Source organism: Zingiber officinale, chromosome 6B, assembly GCF_018446385.1.
Source record: "Zingiber officinale cultivar Zhangliang chromosome 6B, Zo_v1.1, whole genome shotgun sequence".
Lineage (NCBI taxonomy): Eukaryota > Viridiplantae > Streptophyta > Magnoliopsida > Zingiberales > Zingiberaceae > Zingiber > Zingiber officinale.
The window spans coordinates 121,033,839-121,059,513 of NC_055996.1; the positions used below are offsets into that span (position 1 = coordinate 121,033,839).

General features: G+C 32.9%; 1 protein-coding gene across 2 annotated transcripts in view; it reads left to right on the forward strand.

The window, feature by feature from the left end:
• Positions 1-25,675, forward strand: part of LOC121989293 (phosphatidylserine decarboxylase proenzyme 1, mitochondrial-like) — a 52,251-nt gene that overhangs the window by 13,304 nt on the left and 13,272 nt on the right. For both annotated transcript variants that reach the window (XM_042543237.1, XM_042543238.1), the window contains exons 6-8: positions 1,980-2,089; positions 2,187-2,431; positions 20,018-20,124. In XM_042543237.1, the coding sequence (XP_042399171.1) occupies positions 1,980-2,089; positions 2,187-2,431; positions 20,018-20,124 (462 nt within the window). The remainder of the gene's footprint in view (positions 1-1,979; positions 2,090-2,186; positions 2,432-20,017; positions 20,125-25,675) is intronic.

Here is a 25,675-nt window from a genome sequence, read left to right on the forward strand (position 1 = left end):
TAGAAACTTAATGTGGAACATCATGCAATCATGAACCATTTGCTTCCATCAGTTTTGAGAGAAATCACATATGCTATAGTGCTAAGCTGATTTAAGTTTGTAATGTTCATAAATGCGTCTTTATTATTTATGTTTGACTCCTTTATTATTAGAGCCTCTTTTAGTTTGTAATAGTGGCACAACACTTGAATCACTGGGGATTTAGGATGAAATCGATGAAGTGAAAGGGGATAAATCTCTCTCTCTAAAAAAAAACATAGATTCCCAGATGAAAAATTTTATCATCGAATGAATCGAATAGGAAGTTGGATTAATTTCAAAAAACTTGTTTAATACTTGGGATGCTAATCCCTTTTCATAGATTGACAATAAAAATTCTTTGTATAATAAAGTCGCAGTTTATCTCAATAAAGTTCTAATTATCCTAAAAATAACTCTAATTGATTTTTCCTAAAGCTAAACAAACTTTTAAAAGTTCTTCCGTTATTTTCTATGAAATGTAACAAACTATTAAATTTGAGTGCTTATATGCAATAACACCATTTGCTAAAGATTTATCACTGGGCACTAATGAATATCTGTTGATGAGTTTAATGTTACAATATGAAAAAGCAGTTTAGATGATAATCATTTTGGTCCACAGCATTTGTTGATTTATTTGGAACTTTATTTAAAAGATACTAAGAATGAACTAGGGTACTTGTTAACAAGTAGGAAGGATAGTTTCTGCTGTGCATTGAACTATACGAGTTGTGTGAGTTTCAATTTATGACTGGAACAATACTGTTTTAGTACCGTGTTGATGGTTTTGCTACTATTTGAATATAAAATATATTAATTAAAAAATATTTTTATTAATATTTGATTATAAATACTTACTTTTGAATTAGATTGGATATTATCTCGTCAAATGTTTTATCCTTATTGAGTAAAAGTCGATTTAGGTTTAATCAAAGTTCACCAAGTAAACATAGCATGATCAGGTAGGTTTAACTGAATTTAGTTTAGATTTATTATGATCAATTTCCAATAAAATTAAATTTTTATATAAAATAAATTAATTCATTAATTATAGTATATTTTATAAGATTTGAAATTGTATTATATCATTTTTTTTATCTTTCTAATAATATGTATTCTTCATCTTTAAAGAATTTTTTTTACACTTTACCTCGTGGAAGTATGAAGGAAAAAAAATTAACCATAGATGGATGTATATTTTTTTCCCCGTTTATTAATGTAAAAATATTAATAGAGGGAAATCAATTTTTGGTGGAAAAAAATAAAAACATACAGAAATAGGCAAAAAATGAAAAAAAAAAAAGAAAGGAAAAAACTTTAAAAAAGAAAGGAAAAGATAAGAAAAAAAAGGAAAAAGGATTTTTTCTAAAAAAAGGAACATAAAAAAGGACCTGGCCGCGAGGTCATGACAGACCTTATGGCTCTGTATTTGGAGTGACCATGTTAGTGGGTGGGACCAACCTGGCATAGGTGGACATCTCATACCTTTGAACTGGAGTACTGTACTAGCTGATATGTGTGATCTATCAAAAAAAATGCAAGAAGACAGGAGTATATTTGTGTCCTTAGATTGTTGTAGGTGAAAGATCCCTGTAGTTGAATAAAAGTTATGCCTTAAACCTCATGCAACAAATTTATATTTGACGACAAGCAGAATGGCCTAAAGCCCACTTGCAAAAATGTTTCAATGTAGGAGGGAAGTTCCCCAAATCCTTAAATCTCTTAAACATGCCCAATACGTCCTGAAGCCTGAACTACACAAATGGGACTATATCTATTTCTTTGTCTAGGGAATGCTTAATATTCTAGGTTGATGGATTGTCTATATTTTTAATTGACTAAGAGTTAATTAATTTGAAACTGTCTTTGGTATTACCTTTCATGGGTTTCAATTTTCAAAATTTAAATGGCATAAGAAAATTTTCAAAGTTGTGATTGAACTATTGTTGTTCTAATAGATTTGGATGAAGCATCTTTGCCGTTGGAAAAATATGCTTCTCTTCAGGATTTTTTTGTTCGCTCACTGAAAGAAGGTACACGACCTATTGATCCAGACCCGAAATCTATGGTAACTGGTAACTAGCAATTTTGGTTTTGTTTTTGGCATTATTAACTTCTTTTTGAATATAACTTTCATATGTTATTCAATTGATTTGATTAAATAGGTTAGTCCTGTGGATGGTAAAGTATTGCGCCTTGGAGAGCTCAAAGGAACAGGTTGTATGATTGAACAAGTCAAAGGTTTCTCATATTCTGCTGTTTCACTTCTTGGTGCTAATTCAACCATTCATGAAGCTGCAAATGAGGATGGAAATAAGAAATATCCTCTGCAGATAAGTGAAGATTCAAGCAAGAAATCTTGGTGGCATGTATCATTTGCTTCTCCAAAAGTGCGCAATCCTGTGACAAGGTACTTTCTTGTAGTTTTTATTTGATTTCCTCCACTTTACTTGGTATAAAGCTTTATTCATAATGTCAATTGTAAATATTTACTATGCCAACAAATTCATAGCCCATTGCAAACAAAATTGTTTCATCAAAGATGTAATCTTCCACAATGTTTTCAAAATTGGGTAGAAGGTCACTGGCTTATTAAATTAAATTATAGAAAGGTGCAATCTCAACATTGGAAACTTCTCAAAAGGTGACCTTTGACAATTGGGGAAGATTACTAGATCTGCATGGAACTTAAGTTCATAGATCCTCAATGTTCAATTCATGATGCAGATATAGGTAAGAGTTTGACCATCATATGTTTCTTCATGGTTAGCCATCTTCTCCTGGTGCAATAGTCCTTTTCAAAATAGTGATTACTTGGGAAAAAGAAAATACAGATATAAGACCTGGACATATGCTCCTTGACAGAAAAAAAACAATTTTGTGAGATAAGAGGACAAATATCCTGATGTGCCTTTTTTGAAAGGTTCTTTGAGGAGGCAAATTCATTACTGTTCACTGAATTAGTGATATAACCATCAGAATGTTATATGGGGTTCAATAAAGGAATAATGTCCATGGTAGCCTTGGAATCCATGGCTAAAAATAGTGTATGGTGCTTGGAGTGCACAAGGTTGGTGATGCTTTCTGCTCATGTAACGCTGATAGCCATGTTCTCTGCAACACATGGCATAGGTGGACAACAAAAATGACAGTCATGCTAAGTGAAAAAGGGATAGAAACATTGGAAAGAATGAGAATTTGGAAAAAGGGGTAAAATAATCCTGTCTGTTTTAAGGTGTCTATTCTCCCTCTTCAATTTTCAAATAAGTAACATTTTTGAGAATTTCTGTATTTTGTAATTTCTATCTCTCCACTTTATCTATCCTTCTACTTGTACTTCTCAATTACACAAGGTCTTAAAGGAGAATAAATGAAATCCATAAATTGATGTTCGATGTTTGCAATATGTGAAGATGAATCTAGCTATACTATACGCCATAAACTTAAAAATAGGAATACTTGCTAGAATAATTGGGGAAATATTATTAGGTTAGTTATGCTAACTAATCTTGATTTATTATTAATTAATATAAAATGATAAATAGGTTTCTAGATGGTATTATTTTTAGGTCTCTAGGTCTATAATACCGCCTTTTAAGTTGGTTTAGGTATATTGTGGAAATCTAATTTGCTATATATATATATATATATATGAGCATGCCCTATCTTAATCATCAACTACAACAACAACCAATCTTTTATTCTAGTAAGTGGGATAGGCTATTTGGATCCTCTTATGCTATTGAGCTCAATCCAATTATATCTTCATCTATATTTAAATGAAATTTATCCATTTTTTTCTTATTATTAATCAATTCTTCTTTGATCCCTTTCTCAATTAATGTGCGTATTTGTCATGATCTCACATCGCCTAATTGGGGCATTTATTGGTCGTCCTAACTCGGTTGTCAATTGATTTAGCTAAATGTGCTCACGTGTTGCTAGGGTTATACTCTACCTTTATCCTTGAACTGGCTACAATAGCCTAATTGTTGCTCTTCCATAAAATTATATTGCCTCTCAAATGAATGAAATATCTTGATATGGATTGTCCATCTAAGGGAGAACCTACCACCACATTAGTGTATCCCATCTTTTGTAGGTGATCTCAATCATGAAATAAATCTTTCAAGGGATTTTAAGCACCATAGAATTAGCTATCTCCTAATGGTTGTGACGTTGATTCTAAACTATTCATGGTAACCATAAATAAAATCAAGTTTTGTAATTGTAAGGTTTAGTTCTCATATTTTTAATGGAAATGACTCCCCTTGTCATAGTACCAATTCGACATTCGTATCAATAGGAGTATTAACTAGTTTGATTGCCTTATACTAGGCTCCTTAAGCATTGACTATATACTTTTGTTAGGAGATGTGAATGAGACCTCTTGGGTGAGTAACTCTTATGCTAAAGGAATTGAGATTTGTTATACCTTTTGTTTGAAAATGTTGATGTACATGCTTCATTAGCTATGTGTTCCATATGGATTCATCACTGGTAATTTATGATGTCATTTACATAGATGATAATAAGGATAAAGTCTTCATGACTAAGAAATGAAGTGGCATATATAGTAATTTATGCTAAACACAGTTAAATTTCCCAAACCAAATCCTTAGAAATTGTTTCAACTTATGTATTCATTTCCAGGTCACTCTCTATGGAGCAACAAATCTCGAATGTTATCTTTATAAACCAGCTCTTTAAGATCACAAGATATTCATCACAATTTAAATTAGGGGGCTAGTGAAAGATAACTGTGATGCTAAGAAAAAGATGAACTGAAGTAACCTTATCCACTGAAAAGCATTAAAGATACTTCACACCATAAATTAAAATTATCCCATAATTAAGGTTTAAACTTTTGAGCCGTGTCGGAATTTCGGTCTTGGATCAAAATAATACGGTTTCGGTACTGTATCGTGTAGTGTCAATACGATTTTCGTATTTTTTTTAATTTTTTAATATAAGTGTATATTAATTAAAAATTAATTTTATTAATATTTGGGTGTAGAGGGTGTCGCGATCCCACAACGACCTCTGCAAGGTTATAGCACACACGTTAGCAACCACGAATTTTTTTTTCAAGGTACCATAAAATGAAGAGCAAGGTGTGAAGTAGAACATTTTTGAGTGTATTTGTGACAAGCAATGGGATGATCTAAATCAGAGGCAAGATTTGAGATGACAAAGGATGATGAGAGCGTGTGAAGAGTCTCACGGAACTACTGTATAATGCTCAAGTCATGGCCTTTGGCTATATATTCTTGTGGTGGTTTGTTGAAGGTGCAAGCTTATGGTGTCCATATAAATAAACACATTGTGTGATTTTGGAAAGAGTAATGATAGCCTTTCTTGGGATGAGAATAGCCAAGAAAGATAAACATGATTGATGGGGGATTACTTATTTGATCTTCTAGACATGTACAAGACAAGTACAACAAAGCATCCACGGGGATGAGAATATAAAACAAGATTATGAAAAGAACTTGCTCATGAAGATCACAAGACATTAAGCAATTTAACATAGCATGCAGTTGAAGGAAAAAACAGGTGGTTTAATTAAGTGACTACTGTGTGTAAAATAACCTACTCACTAATCAAGGATGTTCAGGATGGGTGGCATGTGTACTTTGAGAAAGTCCACAGTCGGAAAGGGATCAATATGCACTTAGAACAACCTAGCATTAGCACAATAGTTTAATGGATTCATTCATTAAATATTTACCATAGTTTTAACGTTGGTGACAATCTAATGGCAACTAAATCTTACCTCATTTCTTTATAGTTATTAACTTATGTAAACTTACCCTTTTCTGCTAATATTTGGATTAGTATTCTGATTTGCTAAGCTGAAACTCTGAATTCTCATATTTTTTAAATATTCTTTTAGGAAATTCCAGCTTGGAGTCGACCTTTTATCTACAAGGCATGGGCTAGAGCATTTCATTGTGGTATGTTACTATTTCTCCCTTTAATTTTGACTATTATTGGCTTAAAGTTTTAAAAAACTCCACTTGGTAACATCTAGCATAATGTTTATCATAGAAGGCAGAAATTTGAGTATCATTTTTAGTTTGTTGTTTGAACTATTCATCTAATTCATTTTTGCAAAACTGAAATGTCATGTCAAGACTTGCTTATCAATGTTGTCCTTGTGTCCAGAAGTGTCTTTTTTGTAGGTTGATACGATAAGATTTTATGAAACATTTTAATTTCTTGAACATCCAAATGAGCACCAAATATACTTCTATAATTCCATATGTTATTTGTCGACCTAATTGTTAGTCTCAGAATATCCATGTTGAGCAAGCAAAATTTTCATACATACTCATAAATTTGTCTATTGGTCGATGAGGTGGTGGTTGTTGTCCTTGTGCCCAGAGGTCGATTGACTACTATGAGATTGAGAATGCTTGAATTTCACAGATCATCGCCTCAGTTGGGATGCATTGAAAATGAGATGTGGCGATTAGGTCCCGTGGAGGGGACAACCTCATAAAATTTGGTCATCAAATCTCCTGTAGGCAATGTTCTTACAGGGATGACAGGATCTCGTTTGTGGAATCGTAATGGGGAAGTAGGCACGCATTTCTGTGATGAGGATTTGATTTGTGATATTGAATGAGATTCTGGGGATTAATTAATGGGAGGAATGGAGGATTACAAAACCCCCCTCTAAATAAAGAGGATTTTAATTTGGTCATATTTTTCAATAAAAATAGCTAGGTATTAAAAGATTTACTAGTCTCATGTGATCATTATGTACTATTTAGGCTGAAGGAAAAGTTTTATAAGTCATGATCCTCCAATCCTTTTATTTGCTTAGTAGGAAGCAACTGAAAAGATTGATATGACAAAGATCAGTATGTAAAAGATGATGCGTGAGGATACAAGAAAGGATAGTATAAAAAATATTAATGCCCCTATATGGAAGAGTAATCAAATCATAGAATAAATAGGAGGTGAAAGACATGAATCCCCATTTATGCTCCCTTGTACGTGTTGAAGTCATGCAAAATTCTTTTCCACCATTTCCTTGGAGGGAAACAAAGAGCGAATGATTTTTTAATTTTATGAATTAATTGAGTGAAAACACAAGAAAAAATAAATATTTTTTCACATAAATGAAGAAAATTCATTTTTTTTTCTGGGGAAAAAAATTGCTGCTTGATTTTTGCACTTATTGCTTCTCGTCCTATTTGAGTAGAAGCATTTTGGAGGAAAACAAGGGAAATGCTTCCCCTACCATTTATTTCTCCACTTGTAGCCTCCAATGGAATAGAGGGGAAGGTGAGTTTTGTTGGCCCTCTCCCTTATAAATGCCTAGGACCTAACCCAACATGAGTCAATTATTTGATACTTTAAAACTCTGAGACCTGATAGTTTTTTAGCAAATCAAGTTGGGTTATGTTTTTGACCAAAATCTTACCGGGCTGATGAATATTCCCATTGAAATAAGAAAACTATGCCAAAAATGTTGATGCTGTTAATGAGGATCAGTTTTTGTCCTGACTACTTGGATTTGCTTATTCAAGTTGAAGTTTTGTTATTTATTTATCTTTAAATCAAACACATTATTTTTCTTCCATCTTTCAAGATTTACCTGGTCTAGGTCTGGTTGGTCTTATTTGTTATTGCATGTATGCCCATTTAATTTGAGATAAGGCTGGTTATAGATTAATTACCTATCTTAATCTCTTAGCTCTTGTATTATTTGAAGTCAAATTATGATTAATATTTATATTTATTAATTAACTTTCTGATTCCTTCTGGGTTGTTTGCTTTTCACGCTGATTATAGGAACTTAATGTGGAACATCATGCAATCATGAACCATTTGCTTCCATCAGTTTTGAGAGAAATCACATATGCTATAGTTCTAAGCTGATTTAAGTTTGTAATGTTCATAAATGCGCCTTTATTATTTATGTTCGACTCCTTTATTATTAGAGGCTCTTTTAGTTTGTAATAGTGACACAACACTTGAATCACCGGGGATTTAGGATGAAATTGATGAAGTGAAAGGGGATAAATCTCTCTCTCTAAAAAAAAAACATAGATTCCCAGATGAAAAATTTTATCATCCAATGAATCAAAAGGGAAGTTGGATTAATTTCAAAAAACTTGTTTAATACATGGGATGCTAATCCCTTTTTATAGATCGACAACAAAAATTCTTTGTATAATAAAGTCGCAGTTTATCTCAATAAAGTTCTAATTATCCTAAAGATAACTCTAATTGATTTTTCCTAAAGCTAAACAAACTTTTAAAAGTTCTTCCGTTATTTTCTATGAAATGTAACAAACTATTAAATTTGAGTGCTTATATGCAATAACACCATTTGCTAAAGATTTATCACTGGGCACTAATGAATATCTGTTGATGAGTTTAATGTTACAATATGAAAAAGCAGTTTAGATGATAATCATTTTGGTCCACAACATTTGTTGATTTATTTGGAACTCTATTTAAAAGATACTAAGAATGAACTAGGGTACTTGTTAATAAGTAGGAAGGATAGTTTCTGCTATGCATTGAACTATACGAGTTGTGTCAGAGTTTCAATTTATGACTGGAACGATACTGTTTTAGTACCGTGTTGATGGTTTGGGTACTATTAGAATATAAAATATATTAATTAATTTTTTTTATTAATATTTGATTACTATAAATACTTACTTTTGAATGAGATTTGATATTATCTCGTCAAATGTTTTATCCTTATTGAGTAAAAGTCGATTTAGGGTTAATCAAAGTTCACCAAGTAAACATAGCATGATCAGGTAGGTTTAACTGAATTTAGTTTAGATTTATTATGATCAATTTCCAATAAAATTAAATTTATATATAAAATAAATTAATTCATTAATTATAGTATATTTTATAAGATTTGAAATTGTATTATATCATTTTTTTTATCTTTCTAATAATATGTATTCTTCATCTTTAAAGAATTTTTTTTACACTTTACCTCATGGAAGTATGAAGGAAAAAAAATTAACCATAGATGGATGTATATTTTTTTTCCCGTTGATTAATGTAAAAATATTAATAGAGGGAAATCAATTTTTGGTGGAAAAAAATAAAAACATACAGAAATAGACGAAAAATGAAAAAAAAAAAAGAAAGGAAAAGATAAGAAAAAAAGGGAAAAGGATTTTTTCTAAAAAAAGGAACATAAAAAAGGATCTGGCCGCGAGGTCATGACAGACCTTATGGCTCTGTATTTGGAGTGACCAACCTGGCATAGGTGGACATCTCATACCTTTGAACTGGAGTACTGTACTAGCTGATATGTGTGATCTATCAAAAAAAATGCAAGAAGACAGGAGTATATTTGTGTCCTTAGATTGTTGTAGGTGAAAGATCCCTGTAGTTGAATAAAAGTTATGCCTTAAACCTCATGCAACAAATTTATATTTGACGACAAGCAGAATGGCCTAAAGCCCACTTGCAAAAATGAATTTCAATTTAGGAGGGAAGTTCCCCAAATCCTTAATCTCTTAAACATGCCCAATACGTCCTGAAGCCTGAACTACACAAATGGGACTATATCTATTTCTTTGTCTAGGGAATGCTTAATATTCTAGGTTGATGGATTGTCTATATTTTTAATTGACTAAGAGTTAATTAATTTGAAACTGTCTTTGGTATAACCTTTCATGGGTTTCAATTTTCAAAATTTAAATGGCATAAGAAAATTTTCAAAGTTGTGATTGAACTATTGTTGTTCTAATAGATTTGGATGAAGCATCTTTGCCGTTGGAAAAATATGCTTCTCTTCAGGATTTTTTTGTTCGCTCACTGAAAGAAGGTACACGACCTATTGATCCAGACCCGAAATCTATGGTAACTGGTAACTAGCAATTTTGGTTTTGTTTTTGGCATTATTAACTTCTTTTTGAATATAACTTTCATATGTTATTCAATTGATTTGATTAAATAGGTTAGTCCTGTGGATGGTAAAGTATTGCGCCTTGGAGAGCTCAAAGGAACAGGTTGTATGATTGAACAAGTCAAAGGTTTCTCATATTCTGCTGTTTCACTTCTTGGTGCTAATTCAACCATTCATGAAGCTGCAAATGAGGATGGAAATAAGAAATATCCTCTGCAGATTAGTGAAGATTCAAGCAAGAAATCTTGGTGGCATGTATCATTTGCTTCACCAAAAGTGCGCAATCCTGTGACAAGGTACTTTCTTGTAGTTTTTATTTGATTTCTTCCACTTTACTTGGTATAAAGCTTTATTCATAATGTCAATTGTAAATATTTACTATGCCAACAAATTCATAGCCCATTGCAAACAAAATTGTTTCATCAAAGATGTAATCTTCCACAATGTTTTCAAAATTGGGTAGAAGGTCACTGGCTTATTAAATTAAATTATAGAAAGGTGCAATCTCAACATTGGAAACTTCTCAAAAGGTGACCTTTGACAATTGGGGAAGATTACTAGATCTGCATGGAACTTAAGTTCATAGATCCTCAATGTTCAATTCATGATGCAGATATAGGTAAGAGTTTGACCATCATATGTTTCTTCATGGTTAGCTATCTTCTCCTGGTGCAATAGTCCTTTTCAAAATAGTGATTACTTGGGAAAAAGAAAGTACAGATATAAGACCTGGACATATGCTCCTTGACAGAAAAAAAAAACAATTTTGTGAGATAAGAGGACAAATATCCTGATGTGCCTTTTTTGAAAGGTTCTTTGAGGAGGCAAATTCATTACTGTTCACTGAATTAGTGATATAACCATCAGAATGTTATATGGGTTTCAATAAAGGAATAATGTCCATGGTAGCCTTGGAATCCATGGCTAAAAATAGTGTATGGTGCTTGGAGTGCACAAGGTTGGTGATGCTTTCTGCTCATGTAACGCTGATAGCCATGTTCTCTGCAACACATGGCATAGGTGGACAACAAAAATGACAGTCATGCTAAGTGAAAAAGGGATAGAAACATTGGAAAGAATGAGAATATGGAAAAAGGGGTAAAATAATCCTGTCTGTTTTAAGGTGTCTATTCTCCCTCTATTCAATTTTCAAATAAGTAACATTTTTGAGAATTTTTGTATTTTGTAATTTCTATCTCTCCACTTTATCTATCCTTCTACTTTTACTTCTCAATTACACAAGGTCTTAAAGGAGAATAAATGAAATCCATAAATTGATGTTCGATGTTTGCAATATGTGAAGATGAATCTAGCTATACTATACGCCATAAACTTAAAAATAGGAATACTTGCTAGAATAATTGGGGAAATATTATTAGGTTAGCTATGCTAACTAATCTTTATTTATTATTAATCAATATAAAATGATAAATAGGTTTCTAGATGGTATTTTTTTTAGGTCTCTAGGTCTATAATACTGCCTTTTAAGTTGGTTTAGGTATATTGTGGAAATCTAATTTGTTTTATATATATATATATGAGCATGCCCTATCTTAAGCATCAACTACAACAACAACCAATCCTTTAGTCTAGTAAGTGGGATAGGCTATTTGGATCCTCTTATGCTATTGAGCTCAATCCAATTATATCTTTATCTATATTTAAATGAAATTTATCCTATTTTATTATTATTAATCAATTCTTCTTTGATCCTTTTCTCAATTAATGTGCGTATTTGTCATGGTCTCACATCGCCTAATTGGGGCATTTATTGGTCGTCCTAACTCGGTTGTCAATTGATTTAGCTAAATGTGCTCACGTGTTGCTAGGGTTATACTCTACCTTTATCCTTGAACTGGCTACAATAGCCTAATTGTTGCTCTTCCATAAAATTATATTGCCTCTCAAATGAATGAAATAGCTTGATATGGATTGTCTATCTAAGGGAGAACCTACCACCACATTAGTGTATCCCATCTTTTGTAGGTGATCTCAATCATGAAATAAATCTTTCAAGGGATTTTAAGCACCATAGAATTAGCTATCTCCTAATGGTTGTGACGTTGATTCTAAACTATTCATGGTAACCATAAATAAAATCAAGTTTTGTAATTGTAAGGTTTAGTTCTCATATTTTTAATGGAAATGACTCCCCTTGTCATAGTACCAATTCGACATTCGTATCAATAGGAGTATTAACTAGTTTGATTGCCTTATACTAAGCTCCTTAAGCATTGACCATATACTTTTGTTAGGAGATGTGAATGAGACCTCTTGGGTGAGTAACTCTTATGCTAAAGGAATTGAGATTTGTTATGCCTTTTGTTTGAAAATGTTGATGTACATGCTTCATTAGCTGTGTGTTCCATATGGATTCATCACCGGTAATTTATGATGTCATTTACATATAATAAGGATAAAGTCTTCATGACTAAGAAATGAAGTGGCATATATAGTAATTTATGCTAAACACAGTTAAATTTCCCAAACCAAATCCTTAGAAATTGTTTCAACTTATGTATTCATTTCCAGGTCACTCTCTATGGAGCAACAAATCTCGAATGTTATCTTTATAAACCAGCTCTTTAAGATCACAAGATATTCATAACAATTTAAATTAGGGGGCTAGTGAAAGATAACTGTGATGGTAAGAAAAAGATGAACTGAAGTAACCTTATCCACTGGAAAGCATTAAAGATACTTCACACCATAAATTAAAATTATCCCATAATTAAGGTTTAAACTTTTGAGCCGTGTCGGAATTTCGGTCTTGGATCAAAATAATACGGTTTCGGTACCATATCGTGTAGTGTCGATACGATTTTCGTATTTTTTTTTTTAATATAAGTGTATATTAATTAAAAATTAATTTTATTAATATTTGGGTGCAGAGGGTATCGCGACCCCACAACGGCCTCTGCAAGGTTACAGCACACACGTTAGCAACCACGATTTTTTTTTTCAAGGTACCATAAAATGAAGAGCAAGAAGGTGTGAAGTAGAACATTTTTGAGTTTATTTGTGACAAGCAATGGGATGATCTAAATCAGAGGCAAGATTTGAGATGACAAAGGATGATGAGAGCGTGTGAAGAGTCTCACGGAAGTACTGTATAATCCTCAAGTCATGGCCTTTGGCTATATATTCTTGTGGTGGTTTGTCGAAGGTGCAAGCTTATGGTGTCCATATAAATAAACACATTGTGTGATTTTGGAAAGAGTAATGATAGCCTTTCTTGGGATGAGAATAGCCAAGAAAGATAAACATGATTGATGGGGGATTACTTATTTGATCTTCTAGACATGTACAAGACAAGTACAACAAAGCATCCACGGGGATGAGAATATAAAACAAGATTATGAAAAGAACTTGCTCATGAAGATCACAAGACATTAAGCAATTTAACATAGCATGCAGTTGAAGGAAAAAACAGGTGGTTTAATTAAGTGACTACTGTGTGTAAAATAACCTACTCACTAATCAAGGATGTTCAGGATGGGTGGCATGTGTACTTTGAGAGAAAGTCCACAGTCGGAAAGGGATCAATATGCACTTAGCTTATCCAACAAGAGTTTGACATGTGTCTACGTTGTGATAATTAACTATTAAGACACCTACAAAAGTTGAATTTATTAGGAGGCATTGCCATATCACAATTTCATATTAGGTGGTTTTAACTTTGATTTAAAATTTCTTTCTGTGTTGGACGAAACGGGCGAAATTTACTATTCCACCTGCCGCCTACCAGCAACACTACGGGTTGCTGTGGGCTTGTGGAGACGGCTATTATCCCGCGGTAACCTCTGCAATCATGCGACAACCTCCATGGGTCGCGGGGACACTTGTAGAGGAGCTAGGGCGCCCGGTGGTACTCGGGTCATGATAGGGATGCCCTTGGGTGCTCGAGGTTAATAATTTCAATCAACTCCTATCTATATAAAAAGGATAATTGCTTAATCAAACCCTAATAAAACTATCCAATTATTTATTTTAATTTTAAAAATATATAATAAATATATTAATTATTTATTTACCATATTAGGCATCGTCAAACTGTATTTTAAAAAATATTTTATTTTTTGTATTTTTTTAATATTTAGATTAAATTTTTTGTTTTTAATTAATATATTTTATATTTAAAAAATATTGAAACCATATATGCGCAACACGATACGGTACCAAAATTGTATGTTTCAGTCATAAATTGAAACGCTGATATCGGTCGAGTTTTTAAATTATGGTCTTAACTAAGTGACTAATGTGTGTAAAATTACCTATTATTCAAGGATGTCTAGGATAGTTGGCACGTATACTTTGAGATGTGTCACAGTTGGAAAGGGATCAATATACACTTCTTATCCAATAAGAGCTTGATATGTGTGCCTATGTTGTGATTAATTGATAGTTAAGACACTTACAAAAGTTAAATTTATTAGGAAGGCATCGCTATATGACAATTCCCACTTTGTGGACACTTTGAGACATACATGGGAAGTTTAGGATGCCTATTGAGGGACTTTATTAGATTACAACAATAACAACCAAGCCTTATCCCACTAGGTGGGGTCAGGCATATGAATCCTTTTACGCCATTGAGCTCTATCTCCTACTATATCATCATCTATACTTAAATAAATTTTATCTTGTTTTATTGTTGCTAACAAAGCCTTTTTTGGTCTTCCTTGTTTGATATGCGTGCTTGTCATAGTTTTACATCGCCTAATTGGAGCATTTATTGGTCGCCTAAGTACATGTCCGTACCATCTTAAACGTGTCTTTCAGAGTTTTCCTTCAATAAATGCAATTTTGACTTTCTCTCTAATGCTTTTATTTCTTTTTTTGTCCATCCTCGTATGTCCATACATCCACCTTAACATTCTCATCTTTGCAACTCTTATCGTTTGCTCATGTGCTCTAGTCATAGCATTACATTCAGCTCCATATAACATAGCAGTTTTAATTGCGATTTTAAGAATTTTTCTTTAAGTTTTAGAGGTACTTTGCGGTCACATTAAAAACATTATAATATGTTTCATAACACAAGGCGACAAGAACTTTGGCACCTCGAACATCTCAAACCCGCCCCACCTCATCCAACTTGCAAACTTCTATCCACATTAATCTATTTAACCTCTAAAACTGCTCTACATTTTAGACCAACCCCCATCTCAAAACTATAAGTCAATCCATACCCTTTTACCTAGGGGAATTGCTCTTGCTTTAAAGAAACTCAACACACACCAACCAAACTCATAGTTTGACTGAACTTCACTAGACTCACTATTGAGCTCAATTGAACTCTAGGCAAGTTGCCAAATTAAACCGTTAATCCCATTCAACCTTGTTGAAGTTCTCTAGGCTTGACTTTCCTTTAGACGACACAAATTGAGGGTCGAACTAGTGAGAAGAACGAGTAGAAGGATCAGCGAAGAATATAGGCCCAAAAGAATTGACCAAAAAGTATGTTAGAAGTACTCAATGTTAATCACCGTGAAGAATGTTAGTAGGCACTAGGCACACCAAACCTGCTTAAATCTAAACACATCAACAAATAAAGAAAAATATATAGTAAAATTAATGCTCTTTTATTAAAAGAAATATTTGTCATTCAAGAATAATCACTAATGAAAGTTATAAACTTAAATCCAACAATGAAATTAACACTACTTGGACCCACATCAGAATCAACTAAAACAAAAGTTGTAGATGCACACTTATGGACACTATTAGAGAATGAAAAGTAGTAAGTTTTTAAACTTAAGAGGCTTAATAAACTAGGAATCATTTTTTTTAATTGGCACTAGGTATCTAGCCTATGCTGACTAATCCGAGGTGACCGACCCCTTTCTACAAGTTTACCACCGACTACTATGGTAAATTGGGAAGCGCTCACAGCAGGTGGCCTATCAGCTCAGTGTTCTTAGGTCAACCGCCCATTAAGAGAAATTCATTAGTTAATTTACTGAGCCTGAGACTTGATCTTTAGATGCTTGGGAAACAGAGAAGGCTCCCGCCGCTGTACTATTGCCCCGGGATCTTAAGTTTTGAACTTTGAAGACTAGGATGATCAATATAATGTGGTGCCTCTAAAAGGTAATAGAATAAAGGCATATTTAACTGATATAGTTTGCAAAATTCATGCTCTACACTTATCAACTTTCTTGTCCTTGAATCTTGAATTAAAAAATGCTACTAAACAATTCAAGGGTTGAATGAGTTTAATAGTGGTTAATAAGTTTAATTATAATTTACATATATAAATATAGAATATAAAATAACAAAGATGAAAGGGAAACATTCTCAATGTCCTCGATCCATGAATAGACTCATTGTCTATTGTGATATTGGTTTCATGGTTTGAAATCTTGTACTGTGTTAGACAAAACTATCAAAATGTATCATATTACCAAAACTTGATACCAAGATTCAAAATTTTATGCGGTGCTATAGTTTTGGTCTTTGATCAGAAAGATACTGTTTCAGTATTGTGTTGACACTCCGATGCATGGTGTCGATAATTGGAGGAGGAAGGAGATGAAACAAAGTAAGGAGACATTGTTTGTGCTGAGTGATATTAAGTTTTAGTAATTTACTTGAATGATATGTTTTGACTGTTTTGCCCAGTATGGTATAAAATTTAAAATAATATGTCCTTTCTATGTTTTATCTCCTTAAACTTCAATCACTGAACAATATCGTTCTAGTCAAAGACCAAAACTTTGACACGACCAGAAATTTTGAACCTTAATTGGTTTGTTATATTGGTGGCTTAAGTGTAGACTGATGTTAGGAGAAATGTGCTTAGAGGTTCAAGAATCTAAAATTCGGAGTGTAGCAAATATCATTTACATGTGTAACTTTGTTTTATACCAAGAGCAACTTGACTTGCCTTGACCACCAGATGATCCTCTGCAGTCTTATTGATATCTTTCTCCATTTCCATGGAATCCTCTAAATGACAATTAAATCTACAAAGAAAATGGATCGAGTGTAGGATTAGAGGATGGTGGGATTATGGTAGAAGCTTTTAACATTTGTATGTAGTTTGATTGGTGTGGAAAAAAGATGATGACGATGACAACAATAACCAAGTCTTATCCCACTAGCTGAAAAAAAAGTCATCCCGCGGTTTACCTTCATATAACCTGGGGATGAGCTATGAGGGACACCTGAGATGAGTGTAATCACCTTTGCTACAACTAGGTGGAAAAAAGAGCTAACTAAAAGTTAAGTCTTCAGTGGCTTTAACTCAAAATTAGTAGCATAAAAGAACAAAACATTGAGAAACTTGCCATAGCATTCCTGCATAATCCTAACATTTGAGGTGATCGAGAATGTCTCTAAAATCAATTGCAAAACCTAAATTAATGTGAGTTGTCATCTTGGTGTTTAACTGTCATAATTGGAAGAGATTACCAATCATGATGTAGGCATAGAGATATCAACCCTATGCAATTTTGAAGAGCTACCCAATAAGGGTGGAACAGATGAGCTACCCAAATGCGAGTCTTAATTGGTTATAACAAGATGAATAGCATGAAGGAACAAGATGGTGACTTGTCACAATGATCCAATCACATCATATGCCTAGAGTTGTCACCCCTATGTAAATTATGAGCACATGTCCAAGTCATAGTAAGAGAAGAAGAAATAGATTATTGGACTCCCAAGGAGAGCAAGCAACTCAATAATAATCCACTCTTGATTGCTACAACCCATAAGGTACAGTCCTTCATGACTCTTATACGATGTTGAGTAAGGTACCCCATGTAGTCCCCTTTACCTATTTTATTACTCATTGATTAACCAACCATATGTCACACTACGGTTGCAATTCAAATTACCAAACCCCTTAACTAATGTAGTATAGGGAATGACCTGGATCATCTCTCAAGGAATGTAATATCAAATGATAATCTTACGATCAATTTGTTTGTAAATGGGGGTTTGAGTTTTTGATGTTGTAAATGGGGATTTGTTGTTGAGTTGCTAAGGCTTAAATGAAAAGCATCCTAATCTAATCTAACCTACTTGTAATTCAAATGGAGAACAAAGCTTAAAGCATTCAAATGAAACAACCATAGAATAAATTAAATGAATCAAAATGCATTGATTGTAATGAAAGCCATGTAAGAGGAATTTAACCAAACACGTTTCACTTCTCTGATTGGAGTGGATGATGCGGATCCAACTCAAGAATCCTAAGAGCTCGGTGGAATTGTCCGTGGAGTTAGGAATCCCAAAACTCACAGATGAGATGGTTCTCCGATGAGGAAGGGAATCCTTCCCCGTCTCCTCCTCGTGAGGTGGCTGATGGTGGTGGAGATAAGATGGTTTCGCTGACGGTTAGATGAGGATGGAAATAATGATGAGAATCCCCTTTCGTCTCTCCTTGGTTGATGGAGAAAGATGGTGTGGAGTTAGGAATCCGAAAGCTCCGGTGGATGAAGGGGAAGGCGATGGTGCCCTTTGATGAGGAAGGGAATCCCCGTCTCCTCGAGGTGTCAGTGATAATGGAGATGGCTGGAGGATGGAACATAGGAGATGACGATGGGAATCCCTTTTTGTCTCTCCTCCTCCCATGGATAGTGTGCGATGGAGTTAGGGAAGAAGCTCCTTTGACCTAATTTCAAGTGGTGGTTTTATATCTCCCAATGAACTGACTCCAAGTGAACCCAGCCACACGTGCCGCGATAGTGTCAGGGGCATGGCCAGGCCGTGTTGGCTATTGAGTGAGCTTCAGGTCACGTTGCAATGAGGGACACAACCAGGCCGTGTTCCCAGCTATGGTGAGCTTCGGCTCCTTGTTTTGATTCCGGTTGATGCTTTCTTTTGATTCTCTACAAGATCACATTTATATTTTGAGAAATAATGCTATAAATGTCGAGAAAATGAAATGAAGCTCTTAAGTCTAAATTAACTTTTGCATATAAAATACAATATGAATCAACATTTAAACATACGAGAGGATTAAAAACATAAGTACGAGAGCAAAATAATACGACAAATATTGGTAATCACTCATCCATGTAAAATTACATTATCTCTAGAATTATATGCTATTTACATTTTGGTACCTAGATTCATTTCAATACTATTCTATTCAAAAAAGAAAATACAACAACAAAATTTGCTGAAAGAAGATTGGGTAATTTGTATGAATACTCATTTAGTTTACATGTAGTTTCAAAATTTTATTCCATTACTTATTTAATCCAATTTACTACAAACTAGAGCACATATTATGTTATTTTAATGATAAGGTTGCTACTAATGAACAAAATTTTTTAGACGATCTATTAACTTAGGCTATTATGGACTAAAGTGGAGTTTGTTTTCTTAATTGTTTATTTATTTATAATTTATCCAAGATATATGATATGATTTGAAAATGATAAAAATAGAGAAAAAAAATCACCAAACGCAGAGTATTCTACTGATTAATATTAAATTATATGCTGCGAAAATCAAGAATATTATACTGTTGAGTGTTGATCACATGACTTTCCCAATAATGCTTATTGATTATCTTGATTGTAAACAAGATACAGAATTATAATTTAATAGAACACATTCACAGTTGCATACAAATTGCTAGTCTTTTGAAGCAGATTAAGGCAAATTATATTGTGTTGTTAAATCAATATTCTAATTTTAAAATCTCTATTTATTTCATGATGTTCCTAGTTTTGAATACTAATTGTCTCATTCCAACTATCCTGTCAATATTAAAGTTTTCTTGACATGTTGATTGTAACATTAATCCCATGGTTGTGTAATAGTGTGATCTATGATTTCCTTTTTCCTTTGCCCAACTCTACTATTAGCTAATACCTCATTACTTTCTTCATTTCTTTTAAGAAAATTAACAATGAATTGGAGTTTAGACTAAAGTCATTTTGATGTTTAGTTGTCTAAAAAAAGTCTGCTGTTTAGTATTTCTATCGAAATCACTCTTGGTATATTATGAGTTTGCAATTATTTTCTCTGTTTGTGGATTAATACGACCATTAAATGTTGCTCGATCATTTTAATTTGAGTGTGCCTATTGGTTTAAATTTATCTTGTCAAACTGAATTGAATGCATCTTAGCAGCCCAAAGAAAGGCATCTACTATTGTGTGATATATTTGAATCCTGGAGACTATCATCGTGTCCACTCGCCAGTTGACTGGAAGATTCTTTCACGTCGTCATTTCTCAGGTATCTTAAAATTTGGTCATGGTTGTTTCATGCTTTCCTTTATATTTTTCATTTCCAAAGTTTAAAATTTCAAGTCTTTATGAGGTTCTGATCTCTAACTAGAATAATAAGGCTTAATATTGAATTGTGTTGATATGATTTCAATACTTATTTTAATTTCAAACCATGCCAATTAAAAAATCATCTCCATTAATACTAAAAGCAATATTCCAATCGTTGTAACTACATTACAAAAAACCTTGTGATAGTAGAATCCTTGTACCTTATTTCCACAAGGTTAACATGAATAAAAAAAATCTTAAATAGGCTATGTCTACCACTTAATTTTGAAGGAAAATAAGAAATTAAGACGAGTCCACAATGACAACAAGTACCAATATTGCATTGTTGTAAGATAACCTAATGAGGAAAATGTTCATTTAGCGGATACATAATTTTTTTTAATAATAAGGAAATTTTAATATTGATTTGTGACTATTATATGTTTAATTATTTTAAGTTATTATCTGAATCTGACATATTAATATCAATATAGGCTAATCATAAATGATGATCTCCTAATGACCTTTAGAAGTGTGATATCAATACAAAGAATTAGTCGACGAGACAATTAATGAAAGCCATTTCTTCGAGAAGCATGTAACTCTTGACGATCCTTTTGTAGTGTCATGTAAATACAAAATGGATGCATGTATTTATTATTAATTATTAACAACACATATAAAGAATATTTTAATTTTGCTTGCTTATTTATCTTACAACTAAGTGATGATTATAATATGGAAAATTAACCCCAAATCTCAAAAAAGATTGTAATTGGGATTTTCTCCAATGTTCTTCAAGTGGTCGCAAAAGAAATTAATCAACTTTGTTTGTGTGGGATCTTCTCTTTTTTCGTTAGCTTCAAGAAGATAATTTATGCTCACTATAATATGTGTCTTTAATTAATAGTCATAAGTGTTGAGGACAAGAATCTATTAATGAAGTAAGTGATCTTCTATAGCCATCTTAATTCTTTAATGAACAGATTGAAAAAGTGCAAGTTAGCGGAGATATTGATGACGAAGAGCAGGTAAAGGGATTGGCAAAACAACATTCTCTACTAATTAGATAGGGAAAGGAAAAAATTTTACTTTTAACGGTAAGAGTCAATTGATGATTGGTTAAAATCCACTCAATGAAAGATTATGATGTAAGTGACAAATGGAATCACATATTGATGTATTTTGACAAGAAGTTCAAAATGATAATATTAATAGCAATGTGGACAGTAATGCGACTACTAATGGAGGTGATGATAGTGGAGATGCACCAGGTGATGGTGAAACTTATATTCCTTTGAATCCAACACTTAAGAGATCCACACGTGTGATAAATATTACACACATGCTACCTAAGATGGCGATTCTCTAGAACTACTAAGAGTCATGTTGATATACGGACGACACTTATGGTTATTGAGATATGAGGCGGAGTTTAGCCAAGTTTGATTATGATTAACATTTCATCATACTCAGACATTTTATTATAATTTGGATGCATCATATCAGATCGTGTTGCTATACCAATTTCAATTTTGGTGGTTTGAGTCCAAGTCCAATTTTCAATTGTGAATTAGAGGTGAATCGAGACATGCTAATGAACATGTGGAGAAATCAATATCAGATCATCTATTTAATTTGAATATTGAAAACTTTGAGGTTTATCTTACAAAGATGTTGTAAGAATCGATGCTTCTTTGTGATACACGATACTTCTTTTGGCATTAGCAAGGTGAAGTATCGTATACTTTACTACTCATCCTAATTAGTTAGGTAAGTTTTAATTTGATTTTGTGTTGAAAATTCTTTTAAAAGAAAAATATTTTCATCTACCAATCTCTAGTTGTTGAATGCTTGGAAACTTACATAAATCCAAGATAAAATTAAGTGTAACAGATAAATTGATTTTTTAAATAAAAAAACATATAATGTAAACTTTAGTTCATCTGAAATTATATACAAGAAATATATATATAAGCTAAAACCATCTTAGGAAATCTACTTCCATCTACATTTTTAAATAGATGGCACTTTCAAATATTCTTAAAATACAAAAATTATATTAAATTCCATAAATAATAAGAAGCTGAAACATCCAGTTAAATGCAACAAAAGCAATACTCATAAATTGTTAAAACATTAAACTTGTGGCAATTTGAATTCATTATTGTATATCTGAAGTTGATGAAGCCAAAGACCCATCTCCATGATCAATCTAGCTGCATCTCAAACTCGAAATAGAAGCAATAGAACAGTTCAACAAAGAAACTAAGTTATAGCCTCTATAATAAAGCTTCAAGTGATTAAGACTTAAATTTTCTAGATTTTATTATGTATAGGTTTCAAAGTTGCTATAGATAATTCAATAGACACCAAACATCTTATGAGATAATGCTAAAATAGGAACTCAAATGTCAACACTTGAAGCATAATCTCAATATTGATCATCTCATGCAATTAATTAGTAATTGATTTTTTTAATTAATATAAACTTATATTTAAAAGGAAAAAATATCGAAATTGTATTGGCACAAAATAGTACTGAAATAGTATTGTTTTAGTCAAAGATTGAAACTAAAGATTGAATAGAGACATTGTTTTAGGATGGGCAAATGATATGTGGAATTTGGCCTCACCTTAAAAAAGACGTACTATTTCAAGGGCTCACATCTAAAATTTGTCTTACAGTGTTTGATACTAATAATCTTTTTGTCAATTCGTCATTTACACATCAATGGATCTTGATTGATTTTTATGACATTGATTTCTAGGGCATGAGTGGCACTTGTACTAAATTTGTCAGGGCTGTAGTTACATATCAGTTGACATAGGAAGCTCTTTTATCCGACTCAATATGAGCGAACTCTCCCTCATATATAATACTCACAAGTTTTTTTTAAAAAAAATTCATTATACTTATGACTTCTTAATGGTGGCATTTTCCATTTGATAGTCTTCGAATCATTGTTTGAATCTTAATTGACATGGTGAAATACTGCCCCTGTTATCATTCTTACATGAATCATTTCAGTCCTATCTTATGACACCAACTGTTTTTCCACTGTTATCCTCCATATCCTTTACATCTCGTCAACATTTTTAAGGATTCTTGCCTTTGCCTTTGCTTTTGCCTTGTTGCTTGGTGTCCATGGTCTGTGATTGAAGTTACTGTGATTGCACTTATGAATGTTGAGATTGAGAACCAGTACAGTTGACTTCTCAAGTAGCATATCTTTCTCTTCTTCAGTCTCTACTTTTAATTGTTTTGGGAAGTAAATTGTGATCCTTTGGTGGCTCTCTTGCTTCAGTGGATCATCATTGTGAAATGTGTCCAGCCATGTCATCATTGGCCATCTTGCGAATCCGGATCAAATGCATATCTCTACCTAATTATTTTTCTCATCTTCTTGAATGGCTCATACTTGCAGATGCATGTAGTAGTTTGTCTACACTCTACACCATTTTTCCTATGTGGATGTGGTTTGACACTTTGGTTTCGATTAACATAAGCGGGCTAATTGCATTCACATATACTTGACAATGCTACTCAGAGAGATCTAGTACTGCTTTTTTCCTTGTGGTTTAAGGAAAAATCTTCCAAATTGTATTACCACTCGTTCAAATTAGTAGAAATAACTAGATAGAATTAATCCTCTTGTTTTGATCTCAATTTTTAATTTTTTGAGATCTAAAAGTTATGGTTTATTGACATGGCACTTCCTATGATTTCTCAAGTCACCCAAAAGCCTCTTGAGGTGATTGCTTGACCTCATTAGTTCATTGAAGCCATCCCTTATTTTAAGTTATGATATCATTGTGATAAATGTATTTACCTGGTGTCTATTGTTGCTTCTTAATAACCTCCCCTACTAAATATTACATTGACTATACTGGAATCTTTTCTTTATCCTTCAGAAATATCATAAACAAAGTTCAATCATTGTAATACTTTCCAATTCATTCATGCTTGTTATTCACCATACTAATAACCAGCTGATCTCTTTGGTGCCCTTTATCTGCTGTGATTATATAATTTCCATTAACTTAATTACCTTCACAAAATATCAATTAACACATAAGAAAGGTGAACTGGGTAGTAACTGTCTGGTTACAATATTTTTTCAAACAACTATTAGTATTATGACTTCCACAAATTAGCCTCCAAGAAATGAGCTTATGAGAGTGTGTGGATTTAACTAAGAGAAAGATAGATTAATGTCTACAGGAGAGTAAGTAGAGATGAGATTCTCTGGTACAAGCTTAAATAGCAGTGACAAAGGGCTGGGAATTACTAAATTAGCTATTGGATATGCAATCTAGATGTTTCAGCACTTTAGTGATTGCTCACAAGTCTCAAGTCACACGGAGGGGCATGAACCATGTCTCATCTGGCACGAGCATTGCAAAACCAATTTCAGTGGTCCTTGCCTTGGCATACCAAGTTAGCTCTGCAAGTTGCCTCTTGATCCGACTCTATATGCTGCCTGGGTCAGGCAGCAGACTATAACCTTGTGTGCCTATTAAAAACTATGACCAGGTTGTACCTAGTCAAGTTCAACCAAACAAGGAAATCAATAGCTGACGGTTTCCATGCACTAGGCATTTTAGTAGGGAATTATAACCCAATTCAATCAATTACATGCATTGTTAGGAGATAAAGCAAGTCTGTTTTGCAGTAATCAGATTTAATATTATTCGAAGTTCCATAGAAGAATTTTGTTTGATTCAATGAGACTAACTAGTTTATTTTACAAGGAAGTCTAATTTTATGCATATTGGAGTTGTTTGTCAACAGATGCAAACACTTTGTATACTAGTTTAAACTCCAACAGAATGCAGAGTTGCCAAAACAATTCAAATATGCAAAAGAATTCCATTTAAGTTTAACACGTATTTGGTGGATAATGACTTTTCCAAGATAAGTTAAATACGTAGGCTTGGTTTGACTGGATGGATAATTAGAAGGGGAGAGCGAAGGCTAAGGAAAGCAATACATTAAAGAGATCTATATACAAATTTGTGGGCTGCCTTCCCCTCCTATCTTTCCAATATAGTAAGCAAACTTATGTTATTTGATTAATTCTCCATTGGATTCTCGTTTTCCGTAGTTTCTTACTTAGCAATCTTGCTGACTTGAATTACTATAAAGATATACCTATTACTTGTTTGTCTTAAATGACTTGTAAGGTCGTAAACACAAACTAATAAGCGCAAGGGGTTTCTATTTCCAACTAAATAATCTTTTATCCTAGGTACTTTTAGATAGATATTAAGTTTAGCACAGGCTGCAACTTGATCTAAGAATTTAGTTCTGAGATCATATGATGAGGGGTTATGGCCCCTAAATTTAAATAAGAAACTACAACATGGAATGTGTTGCAATTGGGTGATGACACTTTCATAGTTTGTAGTGTCTTGTCATGTCGATCGACACATCGACACATCGACACAGGTGGAAATTTATCGTTTTGTTCTATGACCAACACAACATCGGATTCAACACAAGAGCC